Source organism: Neophocaena asiaeorientalis, unplaced genomic scaffold, assembly GCF_003031525.2.
Source record: "Neophocaena asiaeorientalis asiaeorientalis breed wild unplaced genomic scaffold, Neophocaena_asiaeorientalis_V1.1 scaffold37, whole genome shotgun sequence".
Classification (NCBI taxonomy): domain Eukaryota; kingdom Metazoa; phylum Chordata; class Mammalia; order Artiodactyla; family Phocoenidae; genus Neophocaena; species Neophocaena asiaeorientalis.
Genome location: NW_020174269.1, coordinates 1,046,512 through 1,066,989, shown reverse-complemented (window position 1 = coordinate 1,066,989; position 20,478 = coordinate 1,046,512). Strand labels below are relative to the sequence as shown.

The 20,478-nt window shown below is 32.8% G+C and overlaps 1 protein-coding gene across 3 annotated transcripts in view; it reads left to right on the top strand.

The window, feature by feature from the left end:
* The window catches only part of HOMER1 (homer scaffold protein 1), a 124,504-nt gene that overhangs the window by 62,459 nt on the left and 41,567 nt on the right, over nucleotides 1-20,478 (top strand). For all 3 annotated transcript variants that reach the window (XM_024755707.1, XM_024755708.1, XM_024755706.1), the window contains one exon: nucleotides 1,480-1,619. In XM_024755707.1, coding sequence (XP_024611475.1) covers nucleotides 1,480-1,619 — 140 coding nt within the window. The remainder of the gene's footprint in view (nucleotides 1-1,479; nucleotides 1,620-20,478) is intronic.

Here is a 20,478-nt window from a genome sequence, read left to right as displayed (position 1 = left end):
TTTTTTTTTTGCGATACGTGGGCCTCTCACTGTTGCGGCCTCTCCCATCGCGGAGCACAGGCTCCGGACGCGCAGGCTCAGCGGCCATGGCTCACGGGCCCAGCTGCTCCGCGGCATGTGGGATCTTCCCGGACCAGGGCACGAACCTGTGTCCCCTGCATCAGCAGGCGGACTCTCAACCACTGCGCCACCAGGGAAGCCCCAGAGGAAAGATTTTAAAAGAATGAAATTAAAGGTCAAACTAGAGATTCCATTAATAATTGAAAAATAGTTAAGTGAGGATGTGGAATCAAGAAACTAGTCTTTTGATCTTTGATAGCTTGTATAATTTATAGCACTATGGTAGTATTAGTTAAAATATTTAAATGTAAAATAAAACACATACAGCAATATAAAACCAGAAGCCCCAAAAAAGGAAGTTGGTCTCACCACATTAATATCAGTATTTTCCATATTTCTTTCTAGTGCCTCTTCACGTGCAATAATTTTTATGTAAAGTATATAAATTATCATAATCTAGATATCTCCTTATATTCTTTTTTCTAGTTATAAGCATTTTCCTATATGACACATATTCTTATTTTTATTTGAGAGGAAATCTTAATATTCTTTCAAGTTGACAAATATGACTATCCCCAACTACTCCCCTATTGGACACTGATGTTTTATTGTGAAGTTTTATTGGTCAGAGATTGCAAGGGGTCTATCAAGCTGCTCTTTAACAGTCTGGTGCTAGGACCACCCCTGGTTACCAGGGTTATCAAATGACCCCTCATTCTGACTTCTAATATCAAATTTAGATAATCTGATGATGGCAGTCATAAGAGTAGGTGTCAGGGTGACCTTTGTTTTAAATCCCATCCATTTTCCAGTGGGATAAACTAAATTTACCTTGATAGAAATAAGACAGGAAATATTGCAAAGAGAAATAATTTCATTATGAGTAGCAGGCAAGAAAAGCTGAAATACATTATATATAATGTGCTATAGAAATATTTCCAGTTACTTTTCTAAATGTCTCTTGGAATTGAAAGCTATGGCAGATCAAAAAAATTGACTTGTTGAAGATTTCGTTCCCTTTCTCTTCCTACCCTCCCAAATAAAAAATAAAATCTTCTTGCATTTTTGTCCCATCTTTTTTTTCTTAAGTAATTAGTTGAATATTTTATTTTAACCAATTAATTGCTTATATAACCTAAAAGTTTTTCAGTTCTTTGAAACTACATTTCTAAATTGTGTTATGTTTACATTTTTAAATTGTATTGTTTCAGTTAGTTTTCCTGTGCGTTGCTTTGCTTTAAAATTTTTTCTCCTTCAAATTTCATTTTTACGTCTTTGACTCCAATTTCAATTGAAATAACTATATTTCATAAGTAAGCATACATCAGAGTCAGTTTTAACTTTTAGATGATCTTGTGTATTTTAACAAAAGTGTAACACTTTTTTATCCCCACTCCCTTTTTCTTTTTTTTTTTAAAGGAATCAGCAGGAGGGGATCTTCAGTCTCCTTTAACACCAGAAAGTATCAATGGGACAGATGATGAAAGAACACCTGATGTGACCCAGAACTCAGAGCCAAGGCCTGAACCGACTCAGAATGCATTGCCATTTTCACATAGGTACAGATTCAATTCAACCATCATGATTAAGTAAAATGTGTAGAAACTTACTTGGTTTCAGATAAATCTTGCAAAGTTACAACCCTGAGTGAAAATTCCAGGTCAGACTTTTTTTTTTTAACTGTTAACCTCAGAAAAGTTTTAATAATTTATAGTTGCCTAGATGGACTGGAGTGGACATTTCCATTACCTTTGTAGAAAAAGGGCTACTGAGCTAATTATAGTACAAATTGTTTTTCAGTGAAACAACATATTATTGCAAATCTCTTTTACTTATTTCTTAACCCAGCTCCTAAAAAGCCCTCTTTGTTAACCTGGTTTCCATTTTCATGTATGTTCTTGAGGGTTATAAAAATTTTTTTAAAAAAATAGGTTTCCTATTCTGAAATTAAGCTTTGCCAGTCTTAGAGGTGATCTCACTGTATTATTTCAAAGAAGAAGACAAGTTATTGGTGTAACTTCCAGCATGGACCTGTTAATGTTAATGTCAGGTTCATTTTTGCACACCAACTAACAGGAGATAAATCTTCACATGCTTCTGAATTTTAAAGAATTTGATACTTTAAAAAGATGCACTTTATCCTAAATATGTTCAAAACCAGTTACATTAATTATTGGCCATATTGTGGTATTTTTAGGATGTAAGGAGGTCTGTGAAACTGTAAATGTAAACAAATATCTCTCAGTCATTGTCTTAAAGTTAATTTTTATCCTTCTTTGGAAACTTTTGACCTAGATAATTTTAATTAAAATTCAGAAAAAAGTTTTCCTTTGTTGTGCATCTCTTTGGACCAGTTCAAAAAAGATCAAATTCTTTAGCATATTCAGAAGAATTGTGAAGTGAGATATTCTAAACTCTCTTTTTCATGAGAATTTTAATTTTGATTTTATTGGTTGAATATTAGGGGCATTGGACTAAACTTATTAGAGACTAACATTGAGGGACCTCATAGTCAGGCTGAGGAAGAAGAAGGAATTTGTTAAAGAGTTTTTTAGGAATGAATGGGGAAAAACTCTTTGACTATGAGGCTATTCTAATATGTTCCTAAAAATGGTAATAATTTTGCATAAAAGAGTTAGGCATATTTTAGAATTTTCATAGAGGTAATGCTTTAACTATTGCAGTATAAGTGTATTCTCTTTTCTGTAGCTAAAAAATGACTGAACACATGAACATTTTTGGTTCTTCCAATCTGAAGACTATATGTTTACATTGATTTGTAAACCATACTGGTTTTTAAAATACGCAATTACTACTAAAGAGCAATGTGATTCATATGCAGTTTTAAAAATATTTGTGTTGAGGGAAGCAAAAATTTCTTTCCTATTATATTTAACACGTCCAATTAATAAATAGATGTAACTACACTGAACATAATTATAAACTTGATTTCTTTGGGTAACACTTAAACAAGACGTGCATTGGATACTGTAGCATTATGAAATAAGAACTTTTGTATTTATCACTTGTAAAAGCTATTTCTAGTTTACTTTATGTACCTAAAATTTTCTGAGTGTTTACTATTTTGCAAATCCTTAGTGTTTGGAGTTATTAACTGTAATTGGTCATCTATTGATTTTCTCTGTTTTGGGGAGTCAAATAGGAGGTTACTTTCTTTGATGTGAAGGTACAGCTTCTTTGACTACTGGAATATATAGATTAGCCAGGGAGATATTTGAGTTCTGAAAATGACATTTAACAGGTCAATTTAAGCTTTTAATTATGTTAAAGGCATTATATAATCTTACAGTTTTCTTATTATTTAAAAAACACTTCAGCATAGGATTTTAGAAGACTTATTCTCTGAACTTGTTTTTACATCAATCAGTATCAATGAATATTCTCCTTGTTACTTGATTAAAATTAAGATTTCTACCTGAGATAGAAAATTGAGTATTTTACAGCTAATGTTAGAACCTCAAAATAACAGAGGGCACCTCAGAGATGGTGTAATCTAGGATTTTTCAAACTGCAGTGGTTTGAAATCAACTTAGGTTATTCATGGCATTCTGAAAAAATGAAATATAAAATGAAACAAGTAACACCAGGATAAAACCCACATTAAGAGATGAAATTGTGTTTCAGTAACATACATATTTAAGTGTGGGCTGGATTATGGGGTAAAACGTCAGAGTTTGAAAGCATGGGCCTTTGACACATCCTAGAAGTTAGGTGATTTGTCCTAGGTCATACAGTTCATTAGTAACAGCTTTAGAACTACAGCTCAGCTCTTTTGACCCTACTGTGTACTGCCAGTTAGTTAATAGTGCATTTTAGTCTAATCCCCAAAACAAGCACATTGTTGTGTCAGGAAGTTAATAACTGTTTCTATTTTGGGAGAACTACATAGAAATAAGATCAGTGTTTCATTAATGAGAGACACAAAGAATATTAAAATAATTTCTATTCAAATCTGAAACTCACAAATGTTTAAACTTGATACACTATCCTTTTTTCCCATGGCAGAGAACATTTAAAATCTGTGTTTTTAAGTCTTACTTATACTATTTATTTTTGTCTTTCTTCCTTAGTACTTATTTCAACAGAAAAGAATGAATAGGAAAAAAGATACTTTGCCAACATTCCTCTGTTCTGGTTGATACCATTTTATTGCTAAATTAGGAGCAAAATCACTAGAATATCTGTGTGTTTTTTGTTTTTTCTTTTAAAGATGGAAGGATATAGGGAACAATGATCTAGTCAGTCAAGTTGATTGAGTTGATTGTAGTAATAGCTACTTAGCAAGCCAGCTTGTCTCTTCTTAAAATTTAAATTTTATACCTGAATCTTATTAATTCATTAATTAACATAACAAAAGGAAACCCTGATTTTCATTTGGTCCTGAAAATTTAGTAATGTGTTTATAGTTTATTTACTCTCTGTAAACTTTATTTATTTTTTAAAAAGTATTACTTAACTTTAAAGAGAAAAGCAAGATTTGTTTGTTAGTCTTTAAACTAACACAAATTTTCAAGTATATTTGAAAGAGATAACACTATAGTGAACTCCCATGAGCACGTCTCCCAGCTTCAACATTTAGGAAAAAATGGCCAGGCGTGTTTCTTTTCTAATCCTACCCACTCTTCCACTTTTGTACTATTTTTAGAGCAAATTCCAGACATATAATTTCATCCACAAATACTTTTTTAAAATTACTTTTGAACTTTTAAAAAACTTATTTACTAAGCTAGTACAACTTTTTATATTCCATCTAACTCACTGGCATTATAGAGTTACCTTTATTTACTCTTTTCTTTGTTTTTTTAAAAATTACACTGCTGAACTAAATTTTAAAATGTATGGACTGCTCAATGCTTAAGTCAAGTGCTATATAGTACTGTGTTGTGTCCTTGTTATAAACTATGCAAAAACATTCTCATTGAATAAGTTTAGATAACACTTTTTTAGTATATTTATTTAAATGCTTTTAAAAGTCTAGAGATGTGTAAAATAGGAAGATTATGAGGATGAAAATGTTTACTAATTTCTTTGGGGAAATGGTAATAAATTTTATCTAAATTGCTATTTTTTCTTAAAAAATATTTTTTTAACCTAAATGATAATATCCTTTTGGGACTGAGCAGGTGTACACTCTGACCTACTGAAGTGTTCAGGGCATCCTTTGAGACTGTAGTCTTAGATTAGCTATATGGTTGACCCTTGAACAACACAGGTTTGAACTGCGAGGGTCCACTCATGAGTGGATTTCTTTCAATAGTAAATATTACGGTATTACAGAAGCCGCAGTTGGTTGAATCTGTGGATGTGGAACCACGGATGCAGAGGACTACCTGTAAAGTTATGCATGGCTTTTTGTCTGCACGGAGGGTTGGCACCCCTAACTCCCTGCATTGTTCAAGGGTCATCTGTATACTAAATAAAATGACTACTATATGCTTGATAGTATTTATATATATATGGAGGAAAGTTTTGTACTCTGATTCCAGGAGGGATTTGCTTCATAGCATCAGCTGTCTGGAATTTACTTGTTATTTCTTAATGAATTCTAGGATTTTTAAAAAAGATTTAAAACTATCTAAAATTCTCTTGGAAATAGTTAATTTTATAGTTTCCCAGCGCTGTTAGAATGTAAAACTGAAATATAATACTGAAAACTGAAACTTTTTATTTTGTTCATTGTGAATATATGATCCTCAGATATATAGTGATATATTGGTAAATAACTGCTGTTATCCTATTTTTGAGAGTTGAAAGCAGATATGTGTATACAGCAGTAGTTCGTGAAGCTGTTTTTGTACTGATAAATTTTCAAAAGTTTGATTATCTTAATGGAAAATAGGCTGTTTTGAGCACTAATTATATTTAAATTCTTCTAATGTTTAGATAATGTATTCTCATGGTGCTGCTAGAATTTATGCATTTTGGGGGTTCTGCATGTATCTTCTATTCTGTTAAAGAGATTTTTTTTTCTGCCACTTTGTGTGTTTCCAACAGATATTCATTAAAGGATATGTGTAGAATCATCACTCCTTACTAGGTTGATTTTGCTTTAAAGCAGTATAACTACAATTTTACCATAATCTGGGTGGGTTTATTCCATTTGTATTTAATAGATTAATTTCTTCATTTATTATCAGAGCTTCCAAAAGCTACTACTTTAAAACTGTGACTAGGGATTTTTGTAATCTCAAAAACTAAATTTCATTGGAAAATATACACACCATTTTAGTTATATGTTAAAAAAACAAGCAGTATTTTATCTTGAATCAAATATATTTTGTATGTGCTTTGAAGATGATACAAACAGGAAAAAACTGAATGACTATTAAGAGCTCTGGGGTACTATATTCTCCACAACTGTGCCATTTGTTTCTCTTTTTTATGGATAGTAAGCAAAACTTCTAAGATTATAGTTATGAAGTATAATAGAAATAATTTCTGTGGATAACTCTTGTTTGAATAAAATTGTGTATAAAGCTGGAGGTTGATTTCACAAGAAGTGCCTTATCATTGATAAAATTGCAGATGAAAAATTTAAGTTGTAGGATTCCCCTTATTATTAATTACAATTGACTTGAATATTGTTATTCCTCTACCATTGAACCTCAAAATTAGAATTAGTTTTAAAAAATTAATTTGAAGGCCAAGACAATTTGTGAGAGATCGCAACTAAACAATTTGGAGATGTCAGAATTTCCTGTACCATAATTGTGAACAGATAGCATTTTGTAAGAGGTGCTGTGGTAATTTGGCAGTATATATAGGTCTGCATTTTCTGGGAACTAAGAAGCAGTTCATGTGTTTTTGAATAAGGCACAGGAAAAAATACAGTTTAGTGACCAAGACTGTTTATTAGGTTTTTAGGTATGTATACTTAAATTTCCTATCTTAAGTTTTTAAGAACTAATTTTTATTCTATTTTAATGTCTTCTAAAAGATTTTGAAGAAAATATAAAAATTTGCTAATGCATTTTGTTGGGAATTATCACTTAATATGGATTGTTTGCAAGAAGAAAAATACTATTCGTATGAGATAAGGACATTGCTAACCGACCTTCAATAGGGATCGGTCCCTTGCCCTTCTTCTTCTCTGCCTTACCGTTGTAATTAATGGGAAGAATTTTCACCAGTCCATCCCTAGTGATTGTTAGTTTCTGTTTTCAGGATGATTGGCTTGAAGTTAGAGGTGTGATCATTCACAGTGGAACAGATTGATCTTAGGTTAATTATGACCTTTTTCCCATGGAGGGCTTCTAAAAATTCTTTTTTCCTTCCATTTCTGTTCTTAGAAGACCATAGTGGGGCTTCCATTGGAAGGGAGGTGTGTGATAACAGTTCTGCTCTAGGACTTAGGGAAAAATACTCTTCCTTTGGATTTGGCTTTCTATCTTTCCTCTTACTAGAATAGTAAGGGACAAGATGAAATAGTGAATGTAGGCAGAGGCCAAGCAAGTCACATAAATGTGTGAAGTTTGTGATGTGTATGACGGTATGGAATTGTGAGGTCTGTGGTAAGGTGGAATGTACATGGTTCATCTGGAGATACTAAAGTTTTAAAAAATAAGGCCAAACAGAGAGATGAGGATTAGATGACCCATCTGGTTTCTAGCTTAGACTTTCAAAAGAAATCTTTGTGATTTACATATGGTTTAGTCCAAGGTAAGGATTTTAAGCAAATTGCCAGCTAGTAATATCCGTTGGCATGATGCCTTATTAAATTCTTGGTGGTGGTATTTGGGAGGATATGATTTGCAAATTTGGAATCCTGGATATTTGCTCTTTGTTGACATATTACTCTGATAGGTGTTATTACTACTCTCAAACAGAAAAATCTGACCATTGTCACTTTTCTCCTTAAAATATTTCAGTGGCATGATGTATGTAGACTAATCCATGATCATCAGATGAGACTTCCCCAGACTCATCACTTTGTGATTCTGTAGTAGTTACTTGCATTTGCTTGTAACTACTTAAAACCAAGCAACCATGCTATTGCTCATCTGCAAGTCTTTGCTCCCTCGTTTTTGCAACGTTCTCCCTTCTCTTTAGAGTCACTGCATACACACACACACACACACACACACACACACACACACACACACACCATACTTCCTTGCACCCCACCTCTGCCTCTAACTTGATCACCAACTGGTGAACCCTGGTATATCCTCAAGGTCCAGCATCATCTCCTCCAGTAAGCTCTCTTTCATGTCCTCAGACTGAATTATGTCTCCTCTATTAAATCCCTTTTGCCTCTAAACCAACATATACAGGTTAACATTAGCTTTTCAGTGTCTCCTGGAACAAGGGTTGTGCTTTATTCATTTGTATCACCGGTGCTTAGTACAGTAGACATTCATTAAACATACGAAGGAAACAATTTCCCTCACAGAAATTGAGTATATACTCTGCCCTTGGTACGGTGCTTCAGTCAGCTAAAGTTACACCTACAGTTTCATAAGACCTTGAAGGTAAAATGTAAAACTAGTTATATTCTTTGAAAAGCAATCACTCTTGTCAAACTTAAGACTTGAGTTTAACTGACTTAGTCTAATTTTCTTCAAAATTTCGTAGTTTGTGTAATGAAATGTTAAAGATAGTGTTATATATAATAACAGTGTTATTAAGTACCTAATAATGTGAAAGATACTAAAATGTGCATTTTCAATGTAATGGAATCATTTTTCATCCCTTTCTTGAGAATAATTTTTATTTCAGAAGCAGTGCAGAGTAATTCAATGATGTCGTTTCTGTGGAATTAGGCAGTATTCATATTCTGTGTTTTTAAAACCAGTCAGAAGCAAACTGTGCTTTTAAAAATATCATCTCTTATAAAGTTCAGCACAAGTACTTACTATCTGACTCAAAGAAGTGAATTTAGGGACTACAGATTTTTTGAAATTGAGAATTGTACTATGTACATTTGGCAAAAGTAAAGATGGAGACCAACTGTTGCTTTGTGGGATAACACATTTCACAAGGAAATAAGCTGACAAGTAATTCAGTGAAACGTATTGAAAGTAGTCCTGTTCCAGGGACTGTCTTCCTCGTAGAGTATGTAAAATGTGAATACAACTAAACCATTGAAATACGTGTAAATTTTACTTTTATTTGTTTATCAGTTTGCCATTTTCCTTTAACAGTTTAGATTAGCCGTATATTCATTGTAGACAAAATAGTTAATCTTTTTGACGCTGGCCTAAATTGAAGTCTAATTGTTGATATTAGAACTTTGGATATAGAAGGAACCTCCACTATTAATAGTCCAGCTACTTCATTTTACAGAAATGGAAGCAAGTCCAGGGAAGAGGTATTCAGCATCACTATTTGCTGATGGCTAGATAAGACCAGAAAGGACTCCAGAGTCAGTGGTCATTAGGGTCCATCCTGGTTGTGGCAGCTCTCCTTCTACTAAACTCTAAGAGGGTTTGTTTTCTGTATGACCTTTCCGATACTCGACGTCTCAGTTTTTAATCATTGTTGAACGCATATTTAACACCACTTGCCAGATTCCCCTGCTAGAGTCTTAGCTTTCGGCTAAGCCTTGTTGAGTTGTATTGGTACAATATTAGAATTATATTGGTACCAGTATTTCTTGGTAGCCCATATTGTTTCTAGTCATTTAGGCATGTAAGAGATGAGGAATAAATGTGTTGCATAAAAAAATGTGTATGCTCTTACTGTTACTGAGATGACAGAAAGGGGTAAATAAATTGGTGCAACTTGATCATTAGCATCAAAAACATACCATATACTAGGCAGGACTAAAAAAGATACTGATATAAAGAATAATTAGTTTACCTTTTTAATTCTAACGGGGTCTACTTAGCTATTAATATTCCCATTAATATTGTTAATAACAGTTTTATTGAGATACGATATACATACTAGACAATTCACCTGTTTAAAGTGTATAATTTAGTGATATTTTGTACAACCAAAATTGTACAAGAGCTTCTGCAACCATCACCACAGTCAATTTTAGAACACTTTCATTACCTCCCCCCAAAGCCTGTACCAGTTAGCAGTCACTTCCCTATTTCCCTTCACACACTTCCTGCCTCCCCCAGTCCTAGGCAACCACTAATCTACTTTCTGTCTCTGCAGATTTGTCTGTTTTGTGTATAAATTGTGTATAAATTGTATAAATTGAATCACATAATATGTGGTCTTTTACGACTAGTTTCTTTTACTTAGGATGTATTTTCAAGTTTTATCTATGTTGTAGAATGTGTCAATACTTCATTTCCTTTTATTGCTGAATAATATTCTATTAACCCACTCATCAGTTGATAAACATTTGGATTGTTTCCACTTTCTGGAAGTTCCACTATTGTTATGAATAATGCTGCTGTGAGCATTTGTATACGAGTTTCTGTGTGGACATACGTTTTCAGTTCTCCACGTATATACCTAATAGTGGAACTGCTAGGTCATATGGTAATTCTATGGTTAACCTTTGGGAGGAACTGCCAGACTGTTTTGCAAAGCAGCTGCACCATTTAAAATTCCCACCAGTGGTATATAAGTGTTTCAGTTTCTTCACATCATCATCAACACGTTATTATCTCTTTTTTATTATAGCCATCTTCATAGGTGTGATGTGTTATCTCATTGTGGTTTTGATTTGTATTTCCTTGATGGCTAATGTTGAACATCTTTTCATTTAGTTATTGTCCACTTGCATATCTTCTTTAGAGAAGTGGCTACTTAGACCCTTTGCCCATTTTTAATTGGGTTGTTTGTCTCTTTGTTGTTGAGTTGTAATTACTTATATATTCTAGATGTTAACTCCTTATCGGATAAATGATTTGCAGATATTTTCTCCAATTCTGTGGGTTGTCTTTTTCACTTTCTTGATGGTGTTCTTTGCAACACAAAAGCTGTTAATTTTAATTAAGTCCCATTTATCTTTTTTTTTCTTTTGTTGCCTTTGCTTTTGTTGTCATATCTAAGAAACCATTGCCTAATCCATGGGCACAAAAATTTACACCTGTTTTCCTTGAGAGTTCTGTGATTTTAGCTCTTATGTTTAGATCTGGCCAATTTTGAGTATTTTTATATATGATGTAGGATAGAGACCCAACTTTATTCTTTTGCATGTGGATATCCAGTTATCCCAGCATCATTTGTTGAAAAGACTGTTCTTTTCCCATTGAGTTCTCTTAGCATCCTTGTCAAAAATCAGTTGACCATAAATGTTTATATCTGAACTCTCAGTTCTATCCCATTGATCTATCCTCATGCCATTCTTCATTATTGTAGCTTTGTATTAAGTTTTGAAATTGGGGATGTGAGTTCTCCAATTTTATCCTTCCTTTTTTAAGATTTAAGATTATTCTGACAGTCCTGAGTCCCTAGGATTTCCATGTGATTTTTGGATCAGCTTGTGAATTTCTGTAAAGAAATCAGTTGGGATTCTGATAGGAACTCCATTGAATCTATAGAAAAATTTGGATGGCCATCTTAATAATGTTAAGTCTGTCAATTCATGAACATGTGATGTTTTCCCACTTAGCTCTTCAATTCTTTCAACGGTGTTTAGTTTTCAGAGTATAAGTTTTGCATTTCTTTTGTTAAATTTATTCCTAAGCATTCTTTTTGATGCTGTTATTAGTGGAATTGTTTCTTATTTTCTAATTGTCATGATGTATCTAGAAATACAGTTGATTTTGTAGAGTGATATTGTGGCCTATAAACTTGTAAAACTCATTAGTCTTAATAGTTTTTTCGTAGCTTCCTTAAGATTTTCTATATACAAAATTATGTCATCCGCAAATAGAGATAATTTTACTTCTTCCTTTCCATTCTTGATGTCTTTTATTTCATTTTCTTGACTAATTGCCCTGTCTAAAACCTTCAGTACAATGCTGAATAGAAGTGACAAGAGTGGACATCTCCTTCTTGTTCCGGATCTTAGGGGGAAAGCTTTCAGTCTTTCATCGTTAGGTTTGCTATTAGTTGTGGCTTTTCGTAGATGCTCCTTATGATGTTGAGGAAGTTCCCATATATTCCTAGCTTTTTAGTGTTTTTTCCATTAATATTTATTCTGATTGGTTAATGATTACCTCCCCTCAATTGGTAGCTTTAGGAAACTATGCTTTGACAAATGTAACCATATGCTTTCCTTACATGGAATTCTTCTTAAAAGGTAATTTTTTTAAATTAATTTTTTTATTGGAGGTATAGTTGATATACAATGTTGTGTTAGTTTCTGCTGTACAGCAAAGTGAGTCAGTTATACGTATACATATATCCAATCTTTTTTAGATTCCATTCCCATATAGGTCATTACAGAGTAATGACTAGAGTTCCCTGTGCTATACAGTAGGTTCTTATTAGTTATCTATTTTATATACAGTAGTGTGTACATGTCCATCCCAATCTCCCAATTTATCCCTCCCCCACTTCCCCCCTTGGCAACCATAAGTTTGTTTTCTACATCTGTGACTCAGTTTCTGTTTTGTAAATAGGTTCATTTGTACCATTTTTGATAGTTTAAAGGAAAAAAAAGAACTCGATTTACGGGGAAGAATTTTCCTTATAAAACTGTCATTAATTTTTAAAAGCTTATCACTAGGCTTCAGTTTTCCTATCTAAAAATATGAAACCTTCCAGTTTTCTAGCTTTTTATCTCCAGAATATGTGAAGCAGCTTTTATAGACAGTGGGAATGGTGGTACATTTACTTCTTATCTGATTTTGTAAGTGATATAGTTGACTTTTTTCTTCATATTTTTTAATTAAGAGAAAACAACTGATTAAAATGCCCTTTTTTTTAAGAAGAGAAAGAATGTAAATAGTCTTTTTAAAATGATACTGGATAAATCATGGCATTATTTCAATGACTATAAAACATGTCCTTATTAAATATGAATAGAAATACACATATTAAGTTATTCATTGCAAATAACTCTGATTTCTAGTGTAAATATTACTCTTGAAAAGACTAATCCTGCATTTTTTCCTTATTGCATTATAGAAATGTTAGCTGATGATTATTTTAAATGATCAGTTATGTGATCAGTACTTGTTTTACGCCAGTAGTGTTCTACCTAGTTTACCATGAAGGAGTTGTGTTTCTGGATGCATATAGTCTAAAAGAGTTTTCAGCATAGTTGTACATTAACCTTTAAGCAACATAAGCATGTTATAATCATGCCGCAGGACATTTTAAAGCCTGCCTTTGCATACAAAGTAGAAAATTAAGTCACTAGGTAAATTTAGTCAGATTTTTTTAGTGTCATTTACCAGGGGAACCAAAGTTTTTTTTTATTAATTTAAAAATCTTAACAATAAAATTTCTCCATGATACTTAATATGAAACCTTAGACACAGTTATATAGAGAGATTTCCTTCATAGCTGCTTTGGCGTCTAAAACATGAGGTTTATGGAAAAGCATGTTAGCAAAAGTGACTTTAGAAAGTATATATGATCCTTTGGGTTAATAATTTTTTGTAATTGGGTCATTTCAGGGTATGCTTTACTCACAAGCTAACTTATTATTAAAGAGACGACCTGAAGCCTCTCTGGCTCTACGAAATAATAGATTTTTTTTCCTCTAGAGATATAGAGAATGAATATTAGTAATTTGTTAAATTACAGGAAGAAACACATCATTGGGTATTATCTGAGTGCACAAACACTGCTATTGTATAGTAGCCATACCTTTTCAACTTCTTTTAAAAGGTGTAGCTAAGCCATTCTGTCATTATTACATATTGTCAGAAAGTCTTAGTTTCCATAGCAAAGGAGATGTACTTTATCTTACAGATCTCACAATCCATGGGACCTACTAGGTGTCAAGCCCTTAACTAGTACTAGACATATATTACATTTTGGTTTTTTGGAGAGAAATAGGTATCTTGGGCAGAAACAATAAAGAAGAAAAATCATATACCTAAATGAACTCATTTCCCTTTCCCCCGCTTCCCACTTGAAGAAAAATTTCTGTTTGAACATTTTTTATTTTTATGGAAAAGCTGGACCCCTTACTTCCTTACATCCTTATGCCTGCTGGATAGCCTACTTATACTTTTTTTGGAAGTCAGAAAAGATCAGTCCTCCAATTTGGATTTTTTTCCTACTGCGGAAACAACCAGTTTTCCTTGGTAGCTGACTTCTGTGACCACCTCTAGTTTTGGAACGTAGTGGAGTCACCATTTCCATGGAAGAAGAGGATCTGCAGTTTATCTTAATTGAAAAGATGCAAATAGACCCTGAGTGAGAGAGAGTAACTGACATGGAAGAAACATGACACTTTAAAAAGACCCAGTCTTCACAGATTTAACTTTGAAGAGCCAAAAGAATTAGTACCTATAAGGAAGATACTGAAATGTATCAGTTCCTCACTATGCCTAGATAGCATTTAAAATATCTCTGAGTAGCTGAAAAAAAAATGACTTGGCATGGCATCTTGTGTTTCATTCCTTTGGCAAAATGTTATTATACTTGCTCCACTTAATTTTCAGAAGTCTTAAAAGCCCTTGATGGAGAAAATTTTCTGTTTCTTAAAAATCAAAATAGCTATTATTCCTGATAAAGATAGTGAAAAAAATAAGCAACCTAATTTTCCTGGACTTCAAAGTAGAAGTGATTCATAGATGCTGTTTCTATTAAGACTTTAATGTAGTTATTTTCCTACATGTAATCTGATACTTATTTCTTGGTCCGTTTCTTTTGTTGTCATATGACAACACTTAACTCCCCACCTCACAGGGATGTTGTGAGGCAAGTTTTAAATGTTTCTAAGAAAAGTGTAGAATTTATAACTCTTGACTGTCTCTTTGTTGGTAGTTTCTACAACCATAAGATTTTATTTTAAAATTTACAAGTGCTTTCCTATAGTTATAAATGGATATTAGGTGTATTAAAATGGAAGTAAGGTAATGAAGTTGTATTTGATTTATCACTAAGCATCCTTGTAAATAATTTAACTGAGTGAAATGTTGCATTGATTTCTTTTTTCAACGAAGAGCTTTTATACAATTATAATTAAAGAAAAGCTAAAGTAAAAGTGTCTGTTTTCCCCTTTCATTTAGTTGAGATTTAATTACTCATATGTCTTAGAGAGATGAAAGGTAACCCAATTCATCAATTTCTAATGAATAGAAAATGAAAAATACAATGAAATAGATAAAATTTAAGGGAACAAGTTATAGAGAGGTGCCCAGAATTTGGGTTTTGAGTAAAACTCTGTGTTATTAATTAGATAGAGGTGAAATTTTAGTAACATTTTCATTAAAAATAGGATTAATATAGGAATAGAGATTTGATAAGCACTTGCTTCACATCACAGCAAAAAGGGTTATAAAGGAAATTTGCCTTATTAAATAAAGGGAAAATGTTTAAATATTAGCTAAAATTCATGCCTAGAGAAAAATTATTAGCCTGCAGAATTTGATTTCATTTATACAATTTCATAACATATTTTAGAAAGTAATTGTATAACATATTCTCTTCCACATAAATCAACCAGCCCGATTTTGCAAATCAAACTTAGATATAGTGTGTGAATTATCAGATAATGACTCCCAGAGTGAGGTTTTTAAATTGCTATCAAATGTCTACTTTCTGCTGCTTTGTTTTCACTGTGTATAGTATCAAAAGACAAATCAATTCAAAGTGAATCTTTGGAGTCAGCCTTATAATCTGGCATTTGTAAACAAATAATTTAGAAAATATTTTCTAAATTACCATATTATTTAAATGTGTGTTTTATAACTTATTCTGTATGCTTTAAAAATGGGAATGGACATAGTCCTGGGTTAAGTGTGTTAGTATTCAAGAAAGCATTTGAAACCAGAATACCGTATTTTTTGAATGCCTCACTTTAAAAAAATTTAACGGCTTTAGATGAACTTTGTATGCTTCATTTTACCAGAGATCCTACTGCTCCCTACTGTCACATATACCACAAAATTCACTCACTCATGTTGTTTAAATTATTAGTTTCTTTAACTTGTATAGGGAGGTGACTGTTAAGGGGCCTTTCTTGGCTAACTTGGTTTATCCCTCTTTTCAACATTTTATAATTTGCCCTCATTTAAGCATTTTATGCATATGTTCATATCAACTACCAATATGAATCATATACATTGGTTCATAGTGTTTTCCTCTTTATTCAGTTTAATGCTGATATGTTTGAATACTGCAGGGAGAATAATGTCTTAGAAATTCTAACCTCATAATAATGAGAAAAACACTGTGTAAACAGCTAGTTTGAGGATAATTATGAAATTATTTGTAAATTTTATGTGTAAGCATTAATAAAAATAAACTCCTTTAAGAATAATTCTGAACCTGGTTTCTCTTGCCCATACTGATTTTTTTTAACATCAAAAACACTGAGAAGTTATCTTTTGATTAAAAAAAGTAGACAGTACTTTCTTTTCCCCTCAAATATGATAGTATCTAATATAGTATGTGTGTTCTAACCAGTCTATATCATAGAAAGCAAATATTAAAGTTGGTGAACATGTGCTTCAGAAATAATGAAGAAATATAACCACATTAGTCATTACCTTAACAGTATTCTTTTTCTGATGTTTAAAACTTAGAAGGGCTATCTTGTATCAGTGTCCATTTTATTATGGGAACAGTTTATAAAATACATCCTGAGCCTGACATAATTCTAGAGAGAATAATTTCCTGGGAGGAAATGTGAATAATATAATGGTTTTGTGATTATTTTGTTGGTCTCTAAAAATAAAACATGTTCTTACCATCATATACCTCTCAAAAATAAAAAGGTGAACTTGAGTTCTTCTGGCTATGCCACCAGTGGTATTCTTTCAGGCAAATTACTTAATCACTCTGAGCTGGTTTCCTCATATATTAAGTAAAAGCGGAGGGATGGGGGTGAGTAATGATTTATAAGGTCCTGTCTCTTGATTATCTTGAAGTGATCCTGCCTTTAATCCAGGAAATAAGATATCCTCTTGCAGTGTTCTGTTGCTGGGCATGAGATTTAGTACTGAGTTTATAATCATTAAGAACTTTGATATGTTACTGTGCTACATAAAAAATTATACTACATAAGTCAAATTAGCCATCTCTGTCTTTAAATAGAACATTAGGAAAAAGAAGTGTCTTATGCTTTTGCATTATGTGCACACATAATTAAAATTATTTAAATTCCTTCCAGATGACACTGGATTCAAAATGTGTGATCCATCAGTTATTACTTTTCAATGATAATAATTTTCATTTAAAATTAGAGTGCTAGCACAGGAGATAGCATAGTATTGTAATGTCCTGGATTGGATTATTATAATGGGATGAATTTCTGAACTATAATACTACCTAATAACTAGACTTATAGATTGAAACCCATAATGACAAGTAAATCTTCTATACTTGGGAATGGATTTTAGCAGTATCAAATCATAAACAGCAAACTGAAAGAAACTTGCTTTATGTAGTGGCTCACTTTGAAACGTGGTATTAACCAATGGAAAATGGTGAGGTCGGATATGCTGTCCTTTGAGAAAGAAAGATGTAAAAATTTAACAAGTAATATATTGCTACAGCTGGAAATAATAGTGTAGGCATTTAACACTTCAAATAGTGTTGTTTGATGTCTCATCTGTGAATCATACCTCACAGTTTAATACAACTTCTAAACTAATTTGTAGAAAGCATTATGCCCAAAAAGGCGAGGGGAGAATAGTCCTTGCTTTTAATTCACTGAAGTTCAGTGATACCAATTGAGGGAAAAATCATCTTTGTGTTTCTTCTTCCTTTATTTTCTTCCTTAAGAGATCATCTTGTGTTTGTTTGGCTTTTTAAAAATTTTATTGGAGTATAGTCAATTTACAATGTTGTGTTAGTTTCTGCTGTACAGCAAAGTGAATCAGTTATAAATATACATATATCCAGCCTCTTTTAGATTCTTTTCCCATATAGGTCATTACAGAGTATTGAGAAGAGTTCCCTTGTGCTATACAACAGGTTATTATTATTTATCCATTTTCACCTTATAATTATTTCACTTCAGAACTCTGAATGCTAGGCTATGTACACTATCCTTAGTGCTTCTAAAGATTAGGTGGTATGGTGTGTATGGAAGTCTATTTATTAAAGGGCCTTAGATGAGTATATACATATACTTTTTACTTTTTTTATAGTTTTATCTCTACTCATTTTATTTTATAATTGTCTCATGAGAAGAAGAACAGATACAATTTCTTCATTTTCCAGGAAAAAAAAATCTGAGGTGTAAGGAGGTTAGGGAATTTTTCTAAAATCTATAGATTTCAGAATTAGAATTTGACTCTAACCCTCTACTTCTCTGCCCCAGTCTTTTTCCAGTTTATCCTGAATAAATTTTAAGCCCACGTGGAGACCAAAGTTGAAAAAGATGATAATTAACAAAATTCATTTGTTGTTTGGCACAATAGTTTTTAAATATGTGGTTGAAATTCACCAGTAAGTGGTAGGTCTGTAGGCATTTAATTCATTTGAGAATGTATTATATATTTTGGTTGAGTCAGCATGGTCATATTGATTTTAGAGTTATTTACATTGACAAATATTTTAATAGTTTATCGTGTGTGCTTGTATATATGTATAGTCATAGTATTCTTGATTATATAGCTGCAAGCAAAGGAAAATCATTAGGGAATCTTAGATTTAGGTAATTTATATTAGTGTCATAGTAAACTTACACATTATACACTTTCTTTGCTCTTTAGTCTATTGATCTAGTAATATAGTTAAGAATACAATCTGGGTGTTTACTAAGTAGCTGGCTAATGGTTTTAATACTGCTTAGAGCTCACCTTTATGTTTCCAAAACCATCATGGCATGAACAAACATTTGGAACACTTGTCCTAAGAGTTCTCAGATTTGCATGTAAGGATATGGCAACTTAATAGCATCTAGAGAGGGTCTCATAGCAAACGTCATTTCTTAGGAGCAGCAAGTTGAAACTTGCAAATAGCTTCAGAGGTATTCTACAAAATATGGTCATAGGCCCTGAATAGTTCAAAATTAGATTCTAAATTTTATTTGAAGGTAAAGAGGTTAAAAGTAGCTCTACTATAAGCCAGTGATTCTAAAGATGTGTCCAGAGGTGAGGAGCACCTGGAAAGCACAATTATCTTTGTGAAGTGTTTTTATATGTATATATATATATACACACATATATAATCACATGGATTAGAAATCATTTAGCTAACCCATTATATATGTAAAAATTACCATGAGCCACATGCAAAAGTGTGGTCAAAATAAACATGACCAGCTGTTTCTGGAAGTTATCCATGTATAGGTCCTTTTTAATACTCATTCGTTCAAAATCATTTATTGAGCATGTCTGTGTGCCAGGACAAAGGGACTAAGATTGCCCTTAAGGAGCTTTGTGAGGCAGTGGAACATATATTTGGTGGTGATGATGATGATGCAGAGGTAGTGATTCATGGAGTGCTCTGCAAGCCCCAAAGAGCCCCAGCTGTCTTCATAGCTACTTCAACACTCTCTGATCTCATGCTTCCCTTTATACTCTTTTTGACATGTTTGAGTGCCAGGTACTGTGAATACATCAGTGCACAAGGCAAACATCTCTGTTCTCATGGTGTTTAAACTTAAGTAGGGGGTGCAAGAAAAAGAAATAAATGACTGTATAATTACTGTTATGAAAAGTATCGTGTAAGAGGAGATTAAAGGGAGAGGGAGAGGGCAGGTAGTAGTCTGTCTAGGTCAGAAGAGGAGGCCTCCTTGAGGGGTCACTTATCAGTCATCTTCCAGAGAATAGAAACCACCTAGAAGACTGGGGGAGGAGCAATCCAGGCAGAGGGAGGGGTGCCTGCCTTCGCCTTGAAGCCCTTGGGTGTTTAGTGCCCTTATCTGAGGTCTTGGTAGTGACAAAGGAAGGAATCTGTAGAGAAAAACTGGGATGGGAAAAAAGAGAGGGTTTTTTCACTCTGCAGCTCTGAGAGCAAGGAAATACAAAAAGATAAAGGTGTTTCTACTCCACGAGCTTGTAAACCATTTGAGAACAATAGCCATGATTATTTATCCTTAAATTCACATTGTCTGGTAGAGTGCTTGACACATAGTAGGTGTGCAAAAAACATTTGTTGACTCAAGTGACTGATTAATTGTTCCTTATGCATTAGAATTTTTTTTTCTACAATTAGGGTAGAAATTCCTTTGAGGACGAGAAAAATATATACATCTATTTAGTGATAAGTGGTATCAGAAAATGGAATCTAAAATAGGCTTGTCTTCATTCTTGAATTTCTCTGTTCAGTTTTACAAAAATGCATCTGAAAGTATTTATACTCTCAAAAGATTAACATTTTTAAGTTGCCTATGAAGTTAGCTGCCACAAGTCGTGTCATTTTAATATAATTCTTGAAAAACTCAGCATGGAAGCTAGCTTTCCAGATCTA